We start from the raw sequence: 23,945 nt of genomic DNA, 5'->3' as shown, positions 1-23,945 counted from the left end.
AAACGGAAGCCGAGAGTTAAAGGCGAAAAACTGCTGATCCATTGTGATCTGCCCGCGTGGGTTCAAATCCCATCCTCCCTTATTGTGTTAACCTTTGAAGCCTCTTGTTTTGTCAATCACCTTAAATCTCATGGCCAAATTCACCTTTTACTGTCAAGGCCGCTGCACGTTGGTTGTCATGTCTCAAATATTGGGCCTGAAATTCCAGCCTCACCCACGGACTACATAGGAACCCGGCGAGGCCCCGCAACTGCTGTTTTTGGGCGCACAACGTGCATGTGCCAAAAGCCAGCTGTTCCGATCGGTCAAGTTCTTGCTCGACAGATCCAACGCATCTTCGAGAGAAGAACATTGGCATGAGTGAATATGGGCTATTTGCCCATCTCTTGCCCAGCGAATGTTCTTAAAACTCTTGCAGGTGCATTGCCTACTTTTTTTTAAAAACCAGCGTAAGAGTTTTAAAACATAAAATTAAACACATTTTAATGTTTAAAACCTTGCCCACTAAGGTAAGTCTATTTTAAACTCCAATTACAAAACTAAAAAAAAAATCCAAAAAATCTATTTTTTCAAACACATTTATTAACTTTAATTTAAATTATTAAATATGTGCTTTTTCCCCTTGTGTTTGGGTGTTAAACGGTATCTCATTCATAATAATGAGAACTCCTACTTACGGAGTTGCCATTATGATGAATGAGAGTACTGTACCTTCATTGGCTGTTCAGTGCCACGTGACTCCAGCCTCTCCCTCCGCACCTCCAAGATGTGAACGCGTTCCGATGCGTAGGAGAAGGCCTCAGACCTGGACTACTGGAGGGCGCAGGAGCAAAAGGTAGGTGCGGAATCTTTCTCCTATTTTCAGGCGAGCCCCCGCGGGAAGCCCAGCACCGGGATTTCAGACCCAATATATTCATCAAAGGGAAAACTTATGTTCTTATGAGCAGGACTAAGGAGATAGCTCTCTCAGAGACATTGCACAGGCATGCTTCGGTCATCTGTATTTCGCCTACCATCAATTGCATCAGCATAAAGCATCACTACAATGACCAAGCCATCCCTTTCAAACTCTCACCATTCACTGCAACTCACAAACCACTTCCAAAGGTATCACAGACTGATTACAGCATGGAAGGTCATTTGGCCCATCGAGCCCGTGCCAGCTCTCAGCAAGAGCACTTCAGCTAGTCTCACTCCCCTTTGCCTACAATTTTTTTTTCCTTCAGGCACTTATCCAACTTTGAAAGCCATGATAGGGTGGTGGAGGCAGACTCAGTCAGTCATGCATTCCAGATCCTAACCACACGTTGCGTAAAAAACTTGTGTCACCTTTGGTTATTTTGCCAATCACCTTAAATCTGTGTCCTCTGGTTCTCAACCCTTTCGCCAGTGGGAACAGTTTCTCTCTACTCTGTCCAGACCCCTCATGATTTTGAGCACCTCTATCAAATCTCCTCTCAATCTTCTCTGCTCTAAGGACAACAACCCCAGCTTTTCCAGTCTATCCACGTAACTAAAGTCCTTGAATCCCTGGAATCATAGAAAATAGGTGCAGAATAGGCCATTCGGCCTTTCGAGCCTGTACCCCCATTCAATATGATCATGCAACTTCAATACCAACATTCTCGTAAATCTTTTCTGCATCCTCTCTAAGGCCTTCACATCCTTCCTAAAGTGTGATGCCCAGAATTGGACACAATACTTCAGTTAAGGCCAAACCACTGTCCGATACAGGTTCATCATAATTTCCACACTTTTGTACTATATACCTCTAGTCATGAAGCTCAAGATTCCGTAAGCTTTTTTTAATTGCTTTCTCAACCTGCCCTGCCACCTTCAATGATTTATGCACATATACCCCGAGGTTTCTCCATTCACACAGCCCCTTTAGGATTGTACTGTTTAGTTTATATTTCCTCTCTTCATTCTTTCTACCAAAATATATCACATCACGTTAAATTTCACCTTCCACGTGTCTGCCCATTCTACCAGTCTTCCTCTTGAAGTCTAAAACTACCCTCCGCAGTTTTGGGTCAGCTGCAAATTTTGAAATTGTGCCCTGTAGAACCACATTCAAGTCATTAATATATATATATATAAAGGAAAGCAGTGGTCCTAGTACCGACCCCTGGGGAACACCTTCCTCCAGTCCAAAAAACAACCGTTCACCGCTACTCTGTTTCCTGACACTTAGCCAATTTCGGCTGCCACTGTCCCTTTTATTCCATGGGCTTCAACTTTGCTGGCAAGCCGAATATGTGGCACTTTGTCAAACGCCTTTTGGAAATCCATGTACCCAACATCAACCTCATTACCCTCATCAACCCTCTCTGTCACCTCATCAAAAAACTTGATCAATTTAGTTAAACACGATTTGCCTTTAACAAATCCGTGCTGGCTTTCCTTAATTAAACTACACTTGTCCAAGTGACTGTTAACTTTGTCCCTGATTATTGTTTCTAAAAGCTTCCCCACTACTAACGTTCCCTTAAAGAAAAAAGGTGGGACTAACAAATCTAGAGCCCCTGGATGTTAAGGGGCATACAGGGTAGGATTAAGGAAAAAAGAGAGGCTTATGATTGATACCGAGGGCTCAATGCTGCAGAAACTCGAGGAATATAGAAGATGCAGGGGTGAAATTAAAAAGGAAATTAGGAAAGCAAAGAGAGCATGAAAAAAGTTTGGCAAATAAAAATCAAAGAAAACACAAAGATGCTTTATAAATATATTAAGAGCAAAAGGATAACTAAAGGAAGAGTAGGGCCTATTAGAGACCATAAAGGCGGGAGACGTGGGTACGGTTCTTAATACTTTGCGTCTGTTTTCATAAAAGAGAGAGGCTATGCAGACATTGCAATCAGGGAGGAGTGTGAAATATTAGATGAAATAAACAGAGAGGCAGCATTAAGGGGCGGAGCAGATTTGAAAGTGGATAAATCCCCAGGCCCAGATGTAATGTATCCCAGGCTAAGAGAAGGAAAAGAGGAAATATCATTTTCCAATCCTCTCTGGCTACAGGTGTGATGCCAGAGGATTGCTAACATTGTACAGTTGTTTAAAAATGGAGAAAAGGATAGACCCAAGTAATTACAGGCCAGTCAGCCTAATCTTGGGAAAATTAGTCAAAAAAATTCTGAGGCAATGGATAAATCTTCATTTAGAAAGACATGGATTAATCAAGGACAGTCAGCATGGATTTGTTAAGGGAAGGTCATGTCTGACTAACGATTGAATTTTTGGAGGAGGTAACAAGGAGGGTCGATGAGAGTAGTGCATTTGATGTAGTATATATGGATTTTAGCAAGGCCTTTGATAATGTCCCACCTGGCAAACTGATCACAAAAGTAAAAGCCCATGGGATCCAAGGCAAAGTGGCAAGTTGGATCCAAAATTGGCTGAGGCAGGAAGCAAAGGATAATGGTTGATAGGTGTTTTTATGACTGGAAGGCTGTATCCAGTGGGGACCCGTAGGACTCAGTACTAGGTCCCTTGCTTTTTGTGCTATATCAATGATTTAGACTTGAATGTAAGGGGTATGATTAAGAAGTTTGCAGATGATACAAAAATTGGCCATGTGGTTGATAATGAAGAAGAAAGCTGTCGACTTCAAGAAGATAACAATAAATTGTTAGGCGGGCAGAATAGTGGCAAATGGAATTCATTAATACACTGGTAGGATATTGAGAATTGTAGAGGAACAAAGGGACCTTGGAGTGTATGTACACAGATCCCTGAAGGTAGCAGCCCAAGGTAGATAAGATGGTTAAGAAGGCATATGGAATACTTGCCTTTATTAGCCGAGGCATAGAATACAAGAGCAGGGAGGTTATGCTTGAACTGTATAAAACACCAGTTAGGCCACAGCTAGAGTACTGCATGCAGTTCTGGTCACCACATTACAGGAAAGATGTGATTGCACTAAAGAGGGTACAGAGGAGATTTACTAGGATGTTGCCTGGATTGGAGAATCTTAGCTATGAGGAAAGATTGGATAGGCTGTGTTTGTTTTCTTTGGAACAGAGGAGGCTGAGGGGAGACCTTATTGAGGTGTATAAAATTATGAGGGGGGCCTAGACACAATGGATAGAAGGATCTATTTCCTGTAGCAGAGGGTTCAACAACCAACGCAGTATAGCTGTGCAACTTCTTAATCATACCCCTTACATTCAAGATAGATGTAAGGTAGGAAGGAGGAGGTTTAGAGGGGAATTAAGGGGAAATTTTTCACCCAGAGGGTGGCATGGGCCTGGAACTTACTGCCTGAAAGGGTGGTAGAGGCAGAAAACCCTCAGCACATTTAAAAAGTACTTGGATGTGCACTTGAAATGCCGTAACCTACAAGGCTACAGACCAAGAGCTGAAAAATGGGATTAGGCTGGATAGCTCTGTCAGCCGGCGTGGACACGATGGGCAGCACGGAGTTTACGACAGGCATGCATGAGTGATTCCCCATGGAGAAGATGGTGTTGAACATTATTGGAGAGGTCATCGCTGAGCCTGTAGTCAAAGATGATGGTATCCTCATACCTAATCCTGCTCATATCCCACTTCCCCACCCCATCCCACAATCACTTCTGATTTACAAGCTGCAGATGGTGTAAACATGCACCTCTTGCTTTTCTCCCCCACCCCCTCACCGCAACCCAATCCTTGAGCCTTTCTCCTTTCAGATAGCCAAGAACTGCAACCTGGTCAGGCAGTGGTGGAGGAGCAGGACTCGGAAGAAGTCAGTGATGCCGAAGACACAGCACTATCACTCGATTTCACACTTGCAGCCATCAGCTCAGATACTGACACTCTGCGCACTTTAGAGGGTAGCTTAGATGTGGGATCTGCACATGCTGGGTCACCAGGCATAAGTGGCCTTTCGCCATGCCAGGGAAAGAGCAATGCAGGTGGCAGCTCCCCTGAGGGCGAGGTCGCACACGAGTTCTGCTGTATAGGACTCAGGTGAGCACTTCGATTGGCCGACAGAAGACGACTGATGAGTATGAATTATGAAATGCTTAGTGCAATGGGAGGCCTGCCAGAAACCTGCATGCAATGTCAAGGAGCATGAAGGAGTCCAGCACCAATCTTGCACAAGGCTTTGCGCAGTGCTAGGAGCCCATCCTTTCCAGCATGGAATTGATGGGCAATTCCATTAGCATGCTTATCGACGTAACCATGATACTGTGTTGATGGCCGAAGCCTCAGTCTCCATTGCAGCACAAGCAAACTCCACCCAACGTCTGGGTACTCAGACTTCTGTCATGCAAGTTCAGCTTGCTACCAAGGTTGGGAAGTAAATACTTCAGGATTTAGAAAAGATAGGCAGGATCGAAAATCAGGGGTGAGGGGGCAGTAGCCCTGATTGTAAAGGATAGGATAAAAACAGTAGTGAGAAAGAATCTTGGCTGGAAAATCAAGGTGTAGAATCACTTTGGGTGGAGCTAAAAATCAACAAAGGGCAGAAACACTGGTAAGAGTAGTTTATAGGCCCCCTATCAGTTGTTGTAGTGTCAAGCCTAATATAAATGAGGAAAAGTGTGGTCAGTGCTTCAATGCTGGGGATGTTGGCCTGGACGAGGACACAGACGTTGGTGTGTCTGTCCTCCCAGGGGATTTGTAGGATCTTGTGGAGAATCGTTGGTGGTATTTCTCCAGTGACTTGAGGTGTCTACTGTACATGGTACATGTTTCTGAGCCATACAGGAGGGCGGGTATTATTACAGCCCTGTAGACCATGAGCTCCGCTGGGCAGGCCACATAGTTCGCATGCCAGACACGAGACTCCCGAAGAAAGTGCTCTACTCGGAACTCCTTCAGGGCAAACGGACCAAAGGTGGGCAGCGGAAATGTTACAAGGACACCCTCAAAGCCTCCCTGATAAAGTGCAACATTCCCACTGACACCTGGGAGTCTCTGGCCAAAGACCACCCTAACTGGAAGAAGTGCATCCAGGAGGGCGCTGAGCACCTCGAGTCTCGTCGTCGAGAGCACGCAGAAATCAAGCACAGGCAGCAGAAACCAGTCCCACCCACCCCTTCCCTCAACTACTATCTGTCCCACCTATGACAGAGACTGTGGTTCTCGTATTGGACTGTACAGCCACCTAAGAACTCACGTTAAGAGTGGAAGCAAGTCTTCCTCGATTCTGAGGGACTGCCTATGATGATGAAATGAGGAAATTAAGAGGGGTATGTAACAAGGGGGATTTTAATTTTCATATAGACTGTGCAAACCAAAGTTGTAGTAATAGTGTGGAGGATGGGTTCATAGAATGCATTCAAAATAGTTTTCTAGATCAATATGTCGAGGAACTAACTATGGACAATGCTATTTTAGATCTAGTATTGTGCAATAAGCCAATGTTAATTAATAACCTTGTAGTAAAGGAGCCTTTATGATCGAAATTGATCATGTCAAGTCGAAAACTAGGATCTTAAATCTGAAAAAAGCAAACTATGTAGGTATGAGGGGCGAGTTGGCTAAGGTAGAATAGGTATCTAGATTAAAAGATGTAACGGTAGATAAGCAATGCCAAACATTTAAAGAAATAATTCACAATTCACAACAAATATACATTTCCTTAAGGAATAAAAACCCCACGTGAAATATGGTTCAACCGTGGTTAACAAGAAGTTAAAGATAGTATTAGATTAAAAGAAAAGGCCATCGATGTTGCTAAAAATAGTAAGCCTGAGGATTGGGGGATTTTTATAATTCAGCAAAGGAATGGCAAGAAATTGATATAGAAAAGAGAATGAGAGCAAACTAGCAAGAGACATAACACAGTTTGTAAAAGCTTCTATATGTTCGTAAAAAAGAGATTAGAAAAATATATTACTCAATCAGGTTAAGATAATAAATCTGTTAGAAACACATCATTTATTCATCTGTTGAATCCTTACAGAGGGTCTTTGAGAGTAACAAAAATGATACGTGCACACAAGGGAAAGTTGTGAAATACAACTAGTCTTTACAGAAACAGCAAAGAAAACAATTACATCAAAGTCTGCAAATTTTAATTAGTAAGCAACAATCAAACATTTGGTGTACATTGCTTACACAATTCAATTTTTTTTAAAAAAAGAATTTGCTAATACAGTTCCTCATAAAACTGGTGTGAGGAAGACCCACTGCAGGGGCGGGAGTCGGTGCAGGACATATTTCAAACAGCTGCATTGTAATAAGATTTAACACATCATTTGCAGGGATTGAGCTTTAGAACTTTTCAATAAGTGGGCAATATTCCAACACAATTTCTATATTGACACAAGTGCAGTTTTTATAATAAAAGTAAAATATTAGCACATGGAATTAAATAAGAACCGTTAAAGTTACAGTACCAGATCATTCTGATTTTAGTTTAAATTCCCAGCATACACTGGAGTTCCTTTTAAATACCAAGTTGTCTCTGGGACAAATTTCACAAACACTACTGTGAAAGCAAACTTTCAAAAGCTTTCTAAATCAATGCCCAGTAATAAACTGAAAACAAAAAATACTGATTAAAAATAATACAAAGTAAGGAACTGACCAGATGGAAAGGTTAAAGGTAAAAATTCAACAATAAAACATATTGTACGAAAAGTTGGACAATAAAGTGAGGAAGAATGGAAAAATGGAAAGGAGAAAAAAAGAAAAACATATAAATGTCAAGACCCACACAAATAATACAATCTGTACAATTCTAACATACTACATAATCAGTAGGAATGCAAATGCATTCTACATCTGCGCAGCACATAACCCTTCAGCTTATATTAAACATAGCATCAACAATAACAAATTTAAAGAATTCCCAAAAATCTCTAACCAACATTAGTTACATAAACATTCTTTATAAATAATAACATACAGACACCGTATATAAAATCCACCAATATAATGTTAAAAAATCCCTTAACCACTTACTGTAAGCAAACTAAAGTTCATATTTATGACAATGTTATGAATTGTGCATTTAAATGAGAAAATAAAGTAGGTTTATTGATATTGCACACCTAAATAAAAGGCAACACCCCAAATGCATTGCACAGAAATCTGTGTAACAACAGAGTCAACATTTCTTTCATTAGGCTTAATCAATATATTTAAAACCATAAAAAAAACTGGCCTCAAACCTATTAAAAAAAAACATTTTGACCTTTCCTGAAATATTAATTTCAAAGTTGCAGCGTTATTTTAAATGATGTCCAAAGTAAATATTCTTCAAATGTTTTTACTGATATCAGAGATTAAAAGCCAGGCAAGTTTTATTTTGTAGTTTTAAAATCCAGATTAACTGGAGTCAAAACAGACCTGTCTTTTTACAATAAACAAAGGTTACACAGCTTGCAACTCATCCTCATACACATGGCCGAGAAAAAGTAATCTTCTATAGCATAACACTATTGTGGGCATGTTAACGGTTGTAAGCAATTAATGAAAAACATCACAAAACTTTATAATCTTCATGTATCACCTGAAAGCAAACCCAGTAACTTCTATTTCATTTTCCACTTATTTTGAAAGCTATAATAATTTATTTTTAAAGCTCTTGGCCTGATCTTTACTTTCTTTTCCTCAATTGCCACAGCATCCAGTGTCCATAAACAGAGAATACAGAGTATAGCTTGAAGATGGGGGTGCAATATGTTTTAAAAAAAGTAAAAATATGGATTACTTTAACCCATGGTACCCAAATCACCATGATGTCCAAAAACACCGAGACTTATGGTAGTTAAATGTGCACTTGTTAAACTGTGATTGTAGATATAAAAGTTCCAGCAGCACTGTCCTGATATTCAATTTTAGTGCATAATTCAGAAAACTTTGTGCTAGCCCTGAATTAACAAAGAGAATCTTTCAAAAGGACCATCGGTTTAAACCACAGTCACTCAAACACTCATTAAGTAAGCCTATTCTTGCAAGCTTTCTTCAAGTTCCTTAGCTTATAAAACACTTGATTTTTCGGAATCCATAAATGTTTGTCTTTTATTTAAATAATCATATATTAAAATTTCTCTACTCTGCTTCTGATTACAACATACAAAACTGTGTCGACTTTGATGATCTTTATACTGAATTTTAAACCTCTGGTTGTAGATTTGCACATTGCTCTCATTAAAAAAAAATGCTTCAAAAGAGTTTTCCAAATCATCAGTTTTGAGTTTTACAGGTTTTTCTAGTCAAATATGAATGATGTGCAGCAAATGTAAAATATTTGTTCTTCATTGCACCTCTATCTTTAAGATAACAAATGTCCCACAACTTTAAATTTAAAATATAACTGGAAATGCTAATGACAGTATTGAAGAACCCATCACTAATTCACTGTAACTTAGACTTGGTTCTCAATTGTAGCAAACATGCTCAAGTACACAGTAGCTTTACAGATAAACAGCACCCCTCCCCGCAAAGCCCATTTCTTTATATTCCTATAGGTTCTAATGAAATCTGCATTAGCTTTTTTTTTTAAAAAAAAAGTTCAAATTAATTTTGAGTTTATGCAGCCACTATTCTGAATTTCGGTTTGTTGTGACTCTTAATTTAAGCTTATACTATTAACTTAAAAGATTTTTGTTTCTTCATGTTTTAAATGAATTCAGTAAAGACACAGAAAGAAACGCAGCAGTATATGGAACGTGTATGTCTTATCTCAGCAGAGACTTTTTAACAAACTAGGTGCATATTTTAGTGCCTGTGTTTTTTTGGTGTAAGCTGAATGTGGATGTTGAAGCCCAAAAAGTAGCATCCCCACATTAAACTACAAATAGCAGGTTTATGTTCCTGTAATCCTGATTTTTGATACCAAAGGTTGTTAAAAATATATTTATTTACATTTTTGCTGAACGCTGAGGATTTGGACAACTTCACAGTAAATGACAACTATAAAGTTATGTCAAGGAGGTATCTCCACCAAGTAGGTATTTTCTGATAGGAATCATTTCTTATAATAACCTTATGTATTAGACAAAAACGAGTATAAAACGAACATGTTAGTTTGTCTTTAGATGTACAGCAATACAATATTATTTCACCCTCCACGCCCCAGACCTTCTAACATTGGTCACTTGCATCCAGACTGAACCATTTTGATGTTGAAAAAAGATATCCATATGATTACCTTTTCTACAGTAAAAAAAAAAGTTCAACAAAAAATAGCGGAGTCACTAATCAGTATAAATGTCAGGTCACTCTGCCTGTTATTGTGTCAGAAAATACACTCGAAGTCCTATTTCCTCACAGTAGCAGCACTGGTGTATAGAAAATAGTGAATACACATTCTCAAGTAATAATCTCCAAAGATCAAGTTGAAGTATAACTGCCTCAAATCACTCCATGAAATTCATTACTTTTCATAATGTGCACTGCTGGTGGGATAGTTTTGATTATTGCTCCAGTTTTCTGCCAATGGCAAGTATGACAACAAACACCTAACAGCAGGGGTCTTGTTGTAGCTACTGTGCTACGAGATCTTCACCGAAGGATTGCGGAAATCACTGTAAATTTATCAAGTGATAATCTGCAGTTCATTAGCAGAAAATAACAATGCGTGCACATTATAATTATATATCTCCACCCATTCTCTTATCTAGCTAAAGCTACTGGGTATATATCAGGGATAATTTTGTGGGGCTCCACTGCTGCTAGACATAAGGACTATATTCAGACCTGCGCTTGCCAGTAGCAAAACTCCATGTCAATGGAGGAACCTCATAAAATTACCCGGTATCTCTTGCTGATACGAATTAACAACCTCCAATTTGCTATGTTGATGCATCAACTTAATTATTATTGATAATGTGAGAATGGTGAATTAGTGAAATTTTTGCCTTTCTCTTTTAACTGAAAATGGGTAATGGCCCTCTCCTGAAAGGAACTTCAGTTCAGAGAAAAACCGGTTCAGTTAATTGAGCAGATAAAATAATTAAAAAAAAATGCAGTTTCTCCTAGATTTCTGAACATTAAATGTTCCTGCAGAGAAGTGCAAGGTGGACAACCTTCCCACCCCCAACACACTATTTAGTGGATACAATATAATAAGAGCTGTGTCTCTGTGGAATTCTTACACGCTATGCAGTGAAGGAATGATGAATTTGCAAGCAACAACTTTTGGAGTACAAAGGGCAGACCGACCCAAAGCTTCAGTATTACCCAGGATCGGAATGACTACTCTGGTCAATCATCCCAGTTAACTTCTTGGATTCTTTATGCTGTTAAATAGTATTATGAATGGTGGGACAGGGATGGTGACGGGTGGGTGGGCGGGAAAGCGATTTCAATTTAGACAAGGTGGTAAGCGGAGAGTATTCCCTCCATGTATTTTTTCAGTTTATGTAGACTGCAAAAGTGTAAGATCCCTGTTTAAATTAATCAACTGCAAATTAACTAAAAAAACAGAGTAGGGTTAAAGGTAGTTACTCAGACTGGCAGAAGGTGGGAAGTGGTGTTCGACAGGGAGCGGTGGTGGGACCACTGCTGTTCACCATTTACACAAATAATTTAGACTCGGGAATTGGAAGTACAATATCAAAATTTGCGTACACCACCAAATTGGGGGGTATAGTTAATATGGAGGAAGACCAACAAAATACAAAATGTTAACAAACTTGCAGAATGGGCGTGTAAATGGAAAATTAGTTTCAATATGAGGTGTTACATTTTGGTAGGATTAAGGCGGCCACATATTCCTTGGAAAAGAAGAATATAAATGGGGTAGAGGCGTAAAGGGATCCTGGGGTACAGATTTGCTAATCATAAAAAGTAGCAATGCGGATTAACAAAGCCATTGAAAGTGCAAACAAAGCACTAGGATTCATTTCTAGTGAAACAGAATTCAAAAGCAGAGAAGTTATGTTAAACCTGGGTAAACCCACACTTAAAAATACTGTGCACAGTTCTGGTCTCCATATTACAAACAGGATATAAAAGCATTGGCGAAAGTGCAATTTTATTTACAAGGATGATACCAGAACAACGGGGTACAACCATTAGGAGAGACTGAACAGGCTGGGGCTTTTTTTCCTCTAGAAAAAAGACTAAGAGGTGACCTGATAGAGGTCTTTAAAATTATGAAGGGATTCAATAATATAGACAAAGAGGATATTTCCACTAATGGGGGTGGGTTCAAAACTCGGGTCCATAAATACAAGATAATCACTGTTAAATCCAATAAGGATTTCAGGAGAAACTTCTTTACCCAGAGAGTGATGAGAATCTGGAACTCACTACTACAGGGAATGGTTGAGGCGAACAGCATAGATGCATTCAAGGGGAAGCTAGATAAGCACATGAGGGAGAATGGAATAGAAAGATATGTTGATTGAGTGAGATAGGGTGGGGAAAAAGCTCGTATGGAGCATAAACACGGCATGGACACGATGGGCCGAATGGCCTGTTCCATAGAAACATGACACAGAAGGAGTCCATTTGGCCCATCGTGTCTATGCCCATGTTTATGCTCCATACGAGCTTTTTCCCCACCCTATCTCACTGAATCAACATATCCTTCTATTCATTTCTTCCTAATGTGCTTATCTAGCTTCCCTTTGAATGCATCTATGCTGTTCACTTCCACCATTCCCTGTAGTAGTGAGTTCCAGATTCTCACCACTCTGTTTCTGTGCTATAAAATTCTATGTAATTCATGAACTGTTGCTACTGCATAAAAATACCTTTTGTTAATGGGCAATGTCAAGTTGAATAAGCATAATAAAATGTTTGATTCTAAATTTCCATAAAGCTGAGTATTATTCTGTCTTCTCAAGCATGTGTTTGAATCAGAACTCATGATGGTGGCTGCAAGTTATTTTCCAAAATTAAATTTAAAGTATTCATGACTTTGCAATGCATTAAACATTAACCATCTTCTAGTGTTTTCCTAACCCTCGAGACAGCAAACATTACAGCTTGTGACAATAACTCCCCCCTCCCCCCCGCCCCCCACACCTGCACCACTGTCTAAACCAGACCTCACAAAACAAGCTATGCAACAAAAACATTTATAGAAAAATGTACTACAGCCTAGCATTCTGTAACAGTACCATGCAAGTTTAGGTGCATTCGGTCCCCCTACTTTACAGATATACCCAGAAACGGTGGGTTGCTTATCAATTGGGAAAGCAATCCGCTATTAGGGATACATGTGCACTCAGCCTGTCACTAGAAATAAAAAGTTATTTTGAAAACTTTCAAAGTTGCGGACGAAATATCAATATGTCCAACTTAGTGACTGTCTTTTAATAGTCATCACTAAAATAGCTCACCAAAAACAAAATATTAATTTCAAAGCATGTTATAACATACTGTCTCAAAAACACTGTTTTGAAGACTTCAGTCTTTTTGTAGTTTTAACTTATAAGCTCCTTAAATTGCTCTTTCCAGTGCTGAACAGTATTGACACAACCTAGCTACCTACTAACACCATATCCAAAAGTCACCATTTCATTCTGGTGCCAAGACTCCTGTGTATATTCAAGTATTATTAGTGTTATTAAAAACTGCAGAGAAAAAGCAAGTTTCTGTAACTGTTGCAAGAAAAAAAAACACACACCATAATATAAGGCAGTCTAGTCAACAGGTAAACTTATTCTACTGGGTTATTCAGATAAGCAAGGGGCAGCATGTAATCTGCTGCAAAAGGTGTACAAAGCAGCAAGCTCTCTGAACTGCAATCATCCTAGCATGCATCCGAGAAGCATGCTCTTTGCCCTTCCTGTTACTTCAAGACTAAACAGGTGAACTGTGATCCTCTAAAGTGAAAGGCAGCATTGGACAACTACCCAGACCAATTCATTCACAGTGCACTCAATGTGCATTCCTGGCATCTTTTGCTCCTCAGATCCAGAAAGCACTTTAGTTCTTCCCATTCATTTCAGCCGCTGTGTAACATTTGCCAGTGCTACAGCAAAAGCCTGCACTGCAGAAAATGGATACTGAAAATCTAGGATGTACGCATTACCATCAATCCTTCCAAACTGCATCACCTACAAAAGAAAATAAATCAAAGGGTATAAGTATGAAAATACAGCACCATTGATATTTATTTAAACAGCATTGGAGATGGATCAAAGTGCACTAAATGGTCAAGATCTATTTTGAGTTCTGACATGCTGCTTGTGAGGGCATTTTCTTAAAATTTGTTTGGAGACTTATTTTTGGAGGATGGCATTATCCCCATTTTAACAGCCATTTTATTAGCCTGTTGATTTGAAAAATTCAGACCCAAGTAATATGAACAGACAGGTCCTGTAACCTGCTCAACAATAAGCTTAAGAGTATGTGCAATCCAAAGGGTGCACTCTTAGGGCTCAATTTTCCCCAGTATTTGCGGCATTTTTTTTTGGAGTAACCTACTTTTTCTGGCCTAAAAATACCCAGTTTCCCCAATCAACTCGTAACTCATTTAGTTACTTTTTTTTTTTAAGGTACGTTTTTTTTTCCTCAAAAGGGGGTGTTACCAGCCACCTACACCAATTCTGGCCATTTAGGCAACTTTGGCCAGTTGATAGTTACTCCATTTCTACTTAGGCCAGCGTATGTGGCCTCTCAAGAAAACCCTAGCGGAGAGTTAAAAAAATCAGCGCAGGTAAATAAATCGGAGGTCATTCAGCCTGGGCTAGGGGCGGGACCGGCACTCACTCGGGGACTGGCGGAGCCACAGCGGGGGAGGGAGGGAGCAAACTGACCGACAGGCACGCACTCGGGGGCCACAGACTGGTCGGGAAGGTACTGTACTGCGGACTGGAGAGGCTTGGCCGGGGAGAGAGTGGGAAAACTGAGCGGCAGGCACGCACTCGGGGGCCACAGACTGGTCAGGAAGGTACTGTACTGCGGACCAGGAAGGCACCTCACTCGGGGACCGGAGAGAGTCACAGACAGCCGATCTAAAAGCGGTGCCGGGGGAGGGGGGAGGGAGAGAGGGGTCACAAGACTCAAGGGGGGGAAGGAGAGGGGTCTACTGCGCATGCGCGACCATTTCAGCAATGTCAAGAACGTCAGTTTCCCCCCCGCGCATGCGCAGAAGGCCCTGCTCCTTTTTCCAGCGCAGACCACAGGCTCCACCCCCCGAGGCGACTGGCCGCGCTGCGCGGCTGCAGATTACAGTCCAAACATCGGGGAAACTTCGGAGATTTTTTTCTGGCACATTTATTTACCTAATTAAGCGGCGCAACTCTGTCAATACGCCAGAAAACGGGCTCAGGGAAAACTGAGCCCTTAGAATCAGAGTGTGGTTACAGCACAGAAGAAAGCCATTTGGCCTGTTGAGCCCATGTTAGTCCCACTCCCCCCACCCTTTCACTGCAGCCATGCAAATGTTTTTCCTTCAGGCACTCCCTTTTGGAGTGATTGAGTTTGCCTCCACCACCCTTTCAGGCAGTGCATTCCAGATCCTAACCACTGGCTGTGTAAAAAAAGTGTTTTCTTGCATCACTTTTGGTTCTTTTGCCAATCACCTTAGATCCGTCTCCTCTGGTTATCGACTCTTCTGCCAATCGCAACAGTTTGTCACTATCTACCCTGTCCAGACCATTCATGATTTTGAACACCTCTATCAAATCTCCTCAATCTTCTCTGCTCCAAGGAGGACAACCCCAGCTTCTCCAGTCTATCAACATAACTGAAGTTCCTCATTCCTGGAAACATTCTCGTAAATCTTTTCTGCACCTTCTCCAAGACCTTCCCATCCTAACTAACGTGTGGTGCCCAGAATTGGACGCAGAACTCCAGTTGGGGCCAAACCAGTGTTTTATACAGGTTCATCATAATTTCCACACTATTTATGAAGCCCAGCATCCTGTAAGCCTTTTCAACTGCTTTCTCAACCTGACCTGCCATCTTCAATGATTTATGCACATTTACCCCCAGGTCTCTCTGTTCATGCACCCCCTCCAGGATTGTATCATTTAGTTAATATGTCCTCTCCTCATTCTTTCTACCAAATTGCATCACTTCACACTTTTCTGCGTTAAATTTCATCTACCACGTGTCCGCCCATTTCACCAGCCTGATGTCTATCACTCTCCGCCTCACTGTTCACTCTCGTCGCCGACAGCATACAGAAAACAAGATCAGGCAGTGGAAGGAGTGTGCGGCAAACAAGTCCCACCCACTCTTTCCTTCAACAACTGTCTGTCCCACCTGTGACAGAGATTGCAATTCCCATATTGGACTGTTCAATCACCTAAGAACTCATGTTTAGAGTGGAAGTCTTCCTCGATTTAGAGGGACTGCTTATGATGATGATACTTCCAAGTTTTGTGTCATCTGCAAATTTTGAAACTGTGTCCTGCACATCTACGTCCAAGTCATTAATATATATCAAGAAAAGCCGTGATCCTAGAACCGCCCCCTGGTAATTGGTAGAAGGTTTAGAGGGGATTTGAGGGGAAATTTCTTCACCCAGAGGGTTGTGGAGGTCTGGAACCCACTGCCTGAAAGGGTGGTAGAGGCAGAAACCCTCACCACAGTTAAAAAGTACTTGGATGTGCACTTGAAGTGCTGTAACCTGCGGAGCTACGGACCTAGAGCTGGGAAGTGGGATTAGGCTGGATAGCCTCTTGTTGGCCGGAACGGACACGATAGGCCGAAATGGCCTCCTTCTGTGCTGTAAACTTCTATGAGCACTGTATACCTTCCTCCAGTCAAAAAAACAACCGTTCACCACAACTCTCTGTTTTCTATCACTTAGCCAATTTCGTATCCAGGCTGCCACTGTCCCTTTCATTCCATGGGCTTCAACTTTGCTGGCAAGTTTATTATGTGGCACTTAGTCAAATGTCTTTTCGAAATCCATGTACACTACGTCAACCGTATTACCCTCATCAAACCTCTGTTACCTCATCAAAAAACTCAATCAAGTTGGTTAAACACAATTTGCCTTTAACAAATCCATGTTGGCTTTTCTTAATTAATCCACACCTGTCCAAGTGACTGTTAATTTTGTCCCCGATTACTGTTTCTAAAAGCTTTCCCACCACCAAGGTTAAACTGACTGGCCTGTAGTTGCTGGGTTTGTCTTTACACCCTTTTTTGAACAAGGGTGTAACATTTGCAATCCTCCAGTCCTCTGGCACCACCTCCTGTATCTAAGGAGTGGCGATTCAAGATTAGGATACATGTATTATTGAGAACTGGATCGTGGTACTGATGGAAAATCTTTCAAGCAATCTCTTTCGTGTTAACTGCAGTAGGTTATTTATTTTACTAATCTTACTTAGTTTAAAGAATATTCCACCCCCCTTCCAGGTTGTTTGTTTCCCAAGTATCCCCTTAATCAAGAGCTTGGTCATTAGCTTCTACCAATGACAATTTTTGCCTGGGGTAATTTGCTTTAATTTCCTTCCCTTCCGCGAGGCAGCAGTACCAAGATCTGAACAAACTCCAGAAATTTGTATGTAGAAGTTAAGGTTCTACATTTTCGTAGAGAGATATATTTTGTAAGAGACCGAAACTTGAGGACTACAAAGATAATTGTAACTGACCAAATCTGGTATTGTTTTCCTTTTATCCAAAGATTAAATTGGTTACTTTGTTGATTTAATTCATTAATTAGTCCCTTTACTTTGTTGACTTAATTGATTAATTAATTAGTCCCTTTATTGGAAAGTTTATTCTATTGTGAAGATTTATAAGTTTGACGCAAAGATGTAAATTGTGTTACGTTGTGCACATTCTTTATAATTCACATTGTATAACCGTTTTACATTTTTAATTCAATGAACCCATTAGTTATTATAATATGTCTTAACTCTCTACATCAGTTAACCAGGTGTTGTATAGGGGACTAAAACATGGGGATTTAAAAAAAGGATGGAAGCTCTTTGAATGTAGTTGTTTCAACCAAACACGAGGTTTTGACAATAAGTGAAGATTCAAGTAGGAAAGGAAGGTGCTTTAACAAGAACTTTGTTCATCATTAAACAGATTCTCTCACTCAATCAGAAGCTGTTCAATGGGATAACTGATCCATTACAGACTTTTTCAATGCATTTATGATTACACTGCACTTCATCTTTCCATTTATTACAGTTGTTTCATTTATCTGTTCAATTGCTCATTGATGAGGTTTATAAACACTATATTTTCAAAAAAAAATCGACAATCCATAATATTAGCACTATTCTGTCACAAAGATTGAATGCTGTGTAAACATGCATTACATAGTAAGTGTATACTACTGCACTGTCAGATTACCTACACTGAAAAACCCACACTGAAAACTAAGTCTGTCATCACATGTTGCCAAGGTTCAAAACTGATTCGACAGAGCTTGAAGGCAGATCCCATCCCTTCAGATGGCAGGATGAATGGAAAGCAATGTTCATAATTCCAATCCGACTCATGATGTTTGACAAGGAAAAGTGTCCATATAAAATGTCTGTTTAAAATGTCTGTGGAAACCATGGTAATGAGGGGTGGCCAAGAGATGCATGTAAGCATACAGATGTCTCCCTTTATAAATATTTAGAATTGCACAATTCAGAATATAATTCTCACTTGAATATAACAAACAGAATCACATCAGATTAACTAGGATATCAATTTGGGATTGTGGGTGAAGCCATGACAAAAGGATCAAGAACAAGCAGCCCTTCTACCATCTGTATGTATTTTTGCATGTGCCAGCATCATTTGAGATACAAAATGGGAGGTTACTGAGTCTGGACATGCAGGGAAATATAATTATTAAATACAGCTCATTCTGAAGCACCCTCACATTAAAAAGTACCTCTCTACAAATATTCCTTACACTTTTAACTCTCAGCATCTTGATCAAACCAGAACCTCTCAGAGGGTGTCATGAACAACCCAATACCCACTTATGGATCTCTCAAGCAGCAAACCAGAACCCTTCCATGGACGTTATGGGTAACAAACCAGCACCCTCTCATGGGTGCCATGAGAACCAATATTTTTTAAACAAAAATATCCACAAAAAAAAAAACAAATGAACAGACCACAAATGATGCTGATTGTGATGTTTTGCGGCTATTTGATTTTTTTTTTTACACACTATTTAACAATACCTGTCGCCCTTCCAGCTCAATTTGGAAGTTTTTTGCTGACTCTTGTGTCACTCTTCCTCCAAAGTCCAACTGATATACTTGCGTCGCCTCATTCCACAGTGGTTGTTTGTTGGCCATTACATACACAAACCCTTGATTCCCCAATTTCCCATCCTCTTTTTCATTTGCTCTTCGACATTTCAGCTCATCAGTTTCATTTGGTGTCCTTAGGTTCCTCTTAGTTTTCCAAACCTTTTTAGTGCTCTGGCTCTGATTCATTAACTCGTCTCCACTAATGAATAATTCTGGCTCACTTTCGGAACTGTCTTGAAACTCACTCATTTTATTCAGCTTTTTGGATTTTATCTGATCCTTTTGGCTTTTGATTTTTTTCTTTTCTCTTCCTAGTCTAGGGCTAGAAATGAGAGAATTGAAGTCCGTGAGCGCCTTTGCCTCTTTTTTCATCTTCCCTTCAGTTACTGCTTGCATGTTTGCTTCCTCTGGCCTGCTGTCTAACCGTTTACGGCTTTTCTTGTTGCATTTATCAGTTCGCTGGGGCACAGGAGACTCTGTCAGAGACAGCACCTCTTGGAAGTTGTCCGCTGTTTCCACAATCACTTCAGTTCCTGTGTGATCTTGAAGCTCTGCTGGAAATGGAGGCATTCCAGGTTTCTCAAAAGGTAAGTGTGGCTTTGAGCTCAAAGTTCCTTGTGAACTATGCATCGGAGAACAAGCACTGTAAGTATTCCATTGGTGTAATGTAATCTGGGGAAGCTGTAAACTAGAAAATGTGTTACTGGTTGGATACATTGGTGGCAATGGGCAACAGGTAATGTTAGCTGGATAACCAGATTGGACAACTACAGAAGGGTCTTGCTGTGGGTATGGTGGTGGGCCTATAGCTTCTGAAGTTTGAAATGAAGCCTGAAAGGCTGCAATAGGAGATGCACTGTAACTTACAGGATATGGTAAAGTGAGTCCATAATTTGATTGGAAAGTGACTGTTGGACTGGTAGGAGATTTAATAGGAATGAATGGCACATGAGACATCTCCACATGTGATTGCTCCAGGATGAGAGGTGGTGGTTTATGACTCCCTGTTGCAGAAATCGGAATTTGCCTTTCCTGTGGAATCCAAATCTCCTCACTCCCTGCAGGGTCCCATTGATATGGAGGTGGCCGCTTCACACTCATGTTGATTTCATTATTTAATGCAATATGCCTAATGGATTTCTCAATTTGGCAATGCTGTAAAACAGACTCATCCTCAGTGAAAGCATTATTAATATATTCAGTTCTATCATGACAGCTGTCTGGGGGACTCAGCAGATTGTAAGATGACTGAGAAGACAGGGGTGATGTACTAGTTGAGTGGACAATTACAGTGCTGTGCTGAGAGCCGGTCCCAGTAGGTAGTTCTGGTCTAATATTAATGTTACCACTGTTGCTTCCATTGCTGATGCACTGACTGCAGGTATAGAGAGCAGGAGGAGATCGGAGAGAGGTTTGCTGGTACTGTGCAGACACAGAGTTGTTTTTCGGTTTGTGACCATGTTGAACAACTCTTTGGGAGTCTAGCAGTTGAGACACCTTGGCTGTGGTATCTTTGCTATCTCTTCGCAATGGCACTTGTATAGTGTTACTGTCAACACGCTGACTTCTATTGGTTGCATCAGGATAAGGTGGTGGATCCCCACTAGGAATAACACAGTGAGCAACATTTAGTCTATTCAGTGTACCATATACCTGTTGTACCTTCTTCGCATCTGCTGAAGGCAGTCGTAATGACGACTGTCCTGGGCCTGGAAGTGTATACATATTTTGGTTGCTCAATATTCTCATGCGAGGCCTACATACTTCTTCTACATTCCCACTGCTGTCAAATGTTGTGATTCTTTCATAACCGAGAGGGGTTTGAAAATGTCCAGTAGGAAAGAGAGAAAAATCTGCTTTTTTCAGACAAATGTCCACTGGTGGAGCAGCGACAGAGGTAGCTGCAGAAGCTGTTGTAGTTCCTGGATATGGAGGAGGTGGGTGTGCATTTATTTTAACTAACTGCACTTCGGGAGTTGTACAGAATACCACCGCGTCACCTTCAACCAACTGTGGCACTGTTCGTAACGGTTTGAATTTTTGAGAGTGCTCAGGCTCCCTTTCAATATGATCCACAGCAGGAATTTGCACCATTCCCGAGATCTGTGGTGATGGCTGTTGTGATCCACCAGTCATACGGCCAGTTTCCATACTTCCAAAGATTGCCTGTCCTGGATTCGAAAACCGATTGGGAATTGCATACTGGCTGGAGTTGTCCAAAGTGTGTTCCACTGCTCCTGCAACAGCTGTTTGATTGGTTAAAACGTCAAGCTGCACATTCTGATTGGCTAGTAAAGACTGGACAAGTCCAATACTCTGAGTAGGGGACATTGCTTGCGCAGAACTATGGATTGGTGCAATGGGAATATTAACAGTGCAAGGAGGGTTGTTTTCTGGAGCTCCAGATGTTCCGTTCACTGTGGTGGGGGGGTGGAGAGGAGAAGTGGGAGAAAGAAAAAAAATCTTAAAAATAAACATAACACTTGTATATACATTCCCAAAAATAAAGCACGCAGTGTCATTTTTCACACAACCATCAATTGTGTTGTGTGTAACAGCTACTTTATACAGTTTGTTGTTTCAAGAAGAGGAAACTTTTTAGTTTGTCTACATAACAGTGACTATTCTTCAAAACAAATTAATTGTCCCGAGGATGTGAAAGGCACTACATAAATGCAAATTCTTGTCTTGCTTCTTAAGAAAGATGTTATTTTTGTGTTCCTGCAGGACTAACTATATAAATTAAGTCAATAATGCAACAAATGATTGCAACTCAATTTTAATGTACCAGAGGAAAGGATGCAGAGGAATTTATTGAGCACAGCTTTGAAGATGAACGGTAAAATGGAACCACTTCAGCCTCAAAAGCTTACAGTAGACCTGTACAATTCGGGTCAACACATTTGTTCACCTCAACAATGTAAATGCCATAAAGCATATTATATAGAAGAGTAAAACTGATCTTTAAATATGCAAATGATTCAAACACTTTACCAGGATTATACCCTTGCAATTAGTGCATTGCAGAGATTCTTAAAGATGTTTTCCTTCACAAGGTTAAAAAAAACCCTGCATAAAATATGGTTTTGTAAAAATGTCCAGTAACCGCCATAACAGAAATGGTAAATAATGTTTTAAAAGAAACTGCTTTGCATGTACATTGCTTTCTATTTTATTGTTCTAGTTTCTGGACTCTCGATATTTTCCCCACAGCTCTCAACAATAAATGGAGTTCAGAATTTTCTCAGCTGACCAAAACCATGTTGAAAACATAAAATACATTTTTTTGTGCAGTTTGAAAATGTCCTCCTGTCTCTTCATATGATGCACTATTCTCAAACGGGTGATGTGCCCTTTATAACGCAATCTGTCCTGCAATCATTTACATGCAAAATGTAATCTTAATGTTTAGTGAAAATGGGGATGTGCCTTCGTTGATTACGCACAGTACACCAAAATAAAATTAATACAATACTTCCTACTTTTCACATATACCAGTGAAGAGGTAGTGTGTTGAACAGCATGATAGAGAAGCCTTGGTTTGATGCAATAATTAAGCAGGCGAGAAATGAAAAAGTTAATGCAGGAGTCAAAGAGAGGTTACGAGAAAAAATGAGCAGGAAATATTAAATTGAACCCGAAAACATTTTATAACCATATAAAGTGTAAGAGATAAAGTTGGGCCTATTAAGAACCCAAAGGAAAATTTTCATGTACATAAAGGACATGGCTAAAGTATTAAATGAGTACTTTGCATCTGTTTTCACAAAGGAAGCAGATGATGTGAAGGTTACACTAAACGAGAGCAAAGTTATGGACAGAATAGTAATAGATAGGGAAGATGTACTAAAAAGATTAGCATTACTGAAAGTTGGTAAGTCACCTGGTCCAGATGGAATGTATCCTAGGTTGCTGAAAGTAGCAAAGGTAGAAATAGCAGAGGTATTGGTCACAATCTTTCAATCCTCATTGGGTGCAGGAGCACTGGAAGGTTGTTAATGTTACACCACTATTCAAGAAAGGGGAGAGGGATAAACCAGGGGTCTAAGTTTCGGCATCTGGTGAAAATGGCGCACTTCCGAGACTTGCGTGACCTGCCTGGGCTCGAAGGTGTGGCGGAATATTCAGCAGCAATTCTCCGGTCCTCCTGGACCATGGCGTGGCGCAGCGTAGTCTCCCTGGGGAGGAGCCTGCCTGCAGGGGGGGCGGGGCTAGGGATCATGCCTTCTTCTCAGTGCCGGCAGCGTTGCGCAGACGCGTTGGAGCATGTGCGCCTGTGCAATGACTCGGTGGAGCGTGGGTACCGGGAGGAGGGGGGGGGGGAGAGGAGTGGGTACCGGGAGGAGTGGGGGGGGGGAGCAGTGGGTACCGGGTTGGGGAGGCGCGTGGCAATCCGGGGGGGGGGGGGGGGGGAAGAGAGAAAGGGGGATGGGCAGGTGGGACGCGTGGCAACCGCGGGGGGGGGGGGGGGGGGAGGGAGCGTGGCAACACGGATGGAGGGGGGAGCGTGGCAACACGGATGGAGGGGGGAGCGAGGCAACACGGATGGAGGGGGGAGAGTGGGTTGGGGGAGAGTGGGTTGGGGGGAGCGTGGGTTGGAGGGCACTCAATGATCGAAGGGCCGGAGGAGAGAGCAGGGGAGCATCCTTCCAGCCTCTCCCCCACCCCACACACACCCACTCCTCCCCCCTCCCACACATGCCCCCACCCACTCCCACCACTCCCACCCCCTCAGCCCCCCCCCACACACACACACAACCCCCCCCACACACACACCCACTCCTCCCCCCCTCCCACACATGCCCCCACACTCCCACCACTCACACCCCCCACACACTCTCCCACAGCCCCCCCCACACACACAACCCCCCCCAC

General features: G+C 41.3%; 1 protein-coding gene and 1 long non-coding RNA gene across 2 annotated transcripts; one reads left to right on the top strand and one right to left on the bottom strand.

Annotated features, from left to right (window-relative positions):
* Positions 1–740: 740 nt before the first annotated feature.
* LOC139273300 (uncharacterized) lies at positions 741–22,363 on the top strand. The gene is made up of 3 exons (XR_011595061.1): positions 741–835; positions 19,526–19,657; positions 21,798–22,363. It is a non-coding gene; the product is annotated as an uncharacterized lncRNA (long non-coding RNA).
* LOC139273293 (tubby-related protein 4-like) lies at positions 12,909–21,562 on the bottom strand. The gene is made up of 2 exons (XM_070890019.1): positions 18,999–21,562; positions 12,909–13,955 (listed from the first exon to the last, which is right to left on the bottom strand). Exons 1-2 carry the CDS (start codon positions 21,546–21,548, stop codon positions 13,839–13,841), a joined length of 2,667 nt encoding a protein of 888 aa, XP_070746120.1. The 5' UTR covers positions 21,549–21,562; the 3' UTR covers positions 12,909–13,838.
* Positions 22,364–23,945: the final 1,582 nt, after the last annotated feature.

This window comes from Pristiophorus japonicus, chromosome 9 (genome assembly GCF_044704955.1).
Source record: "Pristiophorus japonicus isolate sPriJap1 chromosome 9, sPriJap1.hap1, whole genome shotgun sequence".
NCBI classification, from domain to species: domain Eukaryota; kingdom Metazoa; phylum Chordata; class Chondrichthyes; family Pristiophoridae; genus Pristiophorus; species Pristiophorus japonicus.
This window is presented reverse-complemented; position numbering and strand designations above follow the sequence as displayed.